Raw genomic sequence first — 1,737 nt, forward strand, 5'->3', positions numbered from 1 at the left:
GGCAGCTACGCTACGGGGCGACGACTCGGGCAGTTGCTGGCACACCAGCAACTGCCCGACTTCGACGTCAAAACATTTCCTGATATTTACCTCCCGCGTCGATTTTAGCGTCGAACTGTGCATGCTATCCTTCATCTGTCTCCCCTTCCTAGACAGCCAGTACTCTTCCGCGAAATCCCCGGGCTCCTTCTCGAGTTCATTATTATTTCAGGTTTTGTTATTTTTTCCGGCACGTGCTTTGGAGATGGCCGCATCCACGTCGCTTTCAGTTCGTTTTTTCACGCTTCTTTTATTCAAAGTCCCTGGCTCTATGAGGTCGCTTAGAGTCCGATAGATAGTACCCTTGAAATTCGAAAAGCAGATAATGACCCGAGAAAAAGCAAGTTAGTGCTGACTCAACCCTATACTAATGGGCAGTGGCGCATGCGCAGATCACTGCCAGGGCGCACACTCGGTCTATTGTTGCCGTCCTTTATCCTTGTTTGGTTCCACCACACAAGTACAACTGTCAACTGCAGATGGAAGGCCTTCCATGGAACTCTTTTGTTCTGTTCACAGTGTGAGACTCAGCACGGGAGCGTATTGAAGTGCCCCATTGGACACGTGACCTGCCCGGCTCTCGGTCACCTAGTGGCCGGTTCGTCTGAACGTGACGTAGGGGGGGGGGGAGGCTGGGAAACATAGGCATTCTTACTGAGAGAGTGCAAAAGAGTGAGAGAGAGATAAAGAAATGAAAAGAAGTATCCCCCGCGTGGTTAAGAGGAACACCATTGTGTAGTCTTGCATGCCTACATGCTGAACACGTATTAAATGTGGAGTGACATTTTCGAATTGTCACTCGACTCGCTGGTTAGAGGCATACACTTTTCTGCCCGGCTACCCACCAAAGCCCTCCCGGTCGCCATGGATGCTCTCCAGATGTATAAATCCCTGTCGCAGCTCAACGAGTGGCCCACGCAACGCCCAATCTCGCGTCTGACGGCGAAATTCGTGCTGGACTACGTCCTTACCAGCGGGATTTCCGATGATGTTGAACTAGTCTCCCTCGCCTACAGAGCCATCGAGTGCTGGGCATCCGTGTTCCAGCATTTCGATCCAGAGGACCACGGGTGGATCTCGAGTGATGTCTTCCACGAAGCGCTGTCGGCCTCCGGTTACAACGTGAGCAAGTACTACGTGAGATGCCTTCTTCGAGCGTCTGAACGCTTAGGCCAGGTGTCCTTCGACAACTTCGTCAAGGCGTGCGCTACAACTGCAAAGGTGCATCCGTGACTACATCGCATTGCTTGACTTTTCGCAACGACATTTTCGAACACGGGACCACTCTCGTAGTCGTCTTCAGGATCAAGATTTTATGTTTCTACGTGACTGTGCCTGTCATGAAGCCATTGCAACCGCCACGTGATGCTTTTTCCTCTGCATGGACTTACCTCTGACTGGTATATGTGCGAGCATCTTTGTGAACAACTTTGATAACCTATGCCAATTTCATGCTCTAGTTATGAAATAAAACTGGATTTCTGCGACGAAAACAGTTTGTGTGTGGAACTTTATTGGGCTTAGGAGTGGGCTGGGGTTGTTTAGCGACTGCTATACACGTTTCTGTCGCAATTTTCGTACATCGCTTTAACGATGCCGCTAAAGTAAAGCAGAAACGCTATCTCATTGCATTTTTTTCATGCACGGTACAACCTAAACATTTCAAGAATGTGAAAATCCATTTTTTTTATTTACGGG

General features: G+C 49.3%; 1 protein-coding gene across 1 annotated transcript; it reads left to right on the forward strand.

The window, feature by feature from the left end:
• The first annotated feature begins 903 nt into the window (after positions 1 to 903).
• Positions 904 to 1,272, forward strand: LOC119454371 (sorcin-like). Its single transcript, XM_037716325.1, has one exon. It carries the CDS (start codon positions 904 to 906, stop codon positions 1,270 to 1,272), a length of 369 nt encoding a protein of 122 aa, XP_037572253.1.
• The last annotated feature ends 465 nt before the right edge of the window (positions 1,273 to 1,737 follow it).

The sequence above is a fragment of the Dermacentor silvarum genome, chromosome 5, assembly GCF_013339745.2.
Source record: "Dermacentor silvarum isolate Dsil-2018 chromosome 5, BIME_Dsil_1.4, whole genome shotgun sequence".
Taxonomy (NCBI): domain Eukaryota; kingdom Metazoa; phylum Arthropoda; class Arachnida; order Ixodida; family Ixodidae; genus Dermacentor; species Dermacentor silvarum.

Excerpts from the sequence above, each read along its gene's own strand:
- LOC119454371 (XM_037716325.1), top strand. The coding sequence starts at position 904 with ATGGATGCTCTCCAGATGTATAAATCCCTGTCGCAGCTCAACGAGTGG.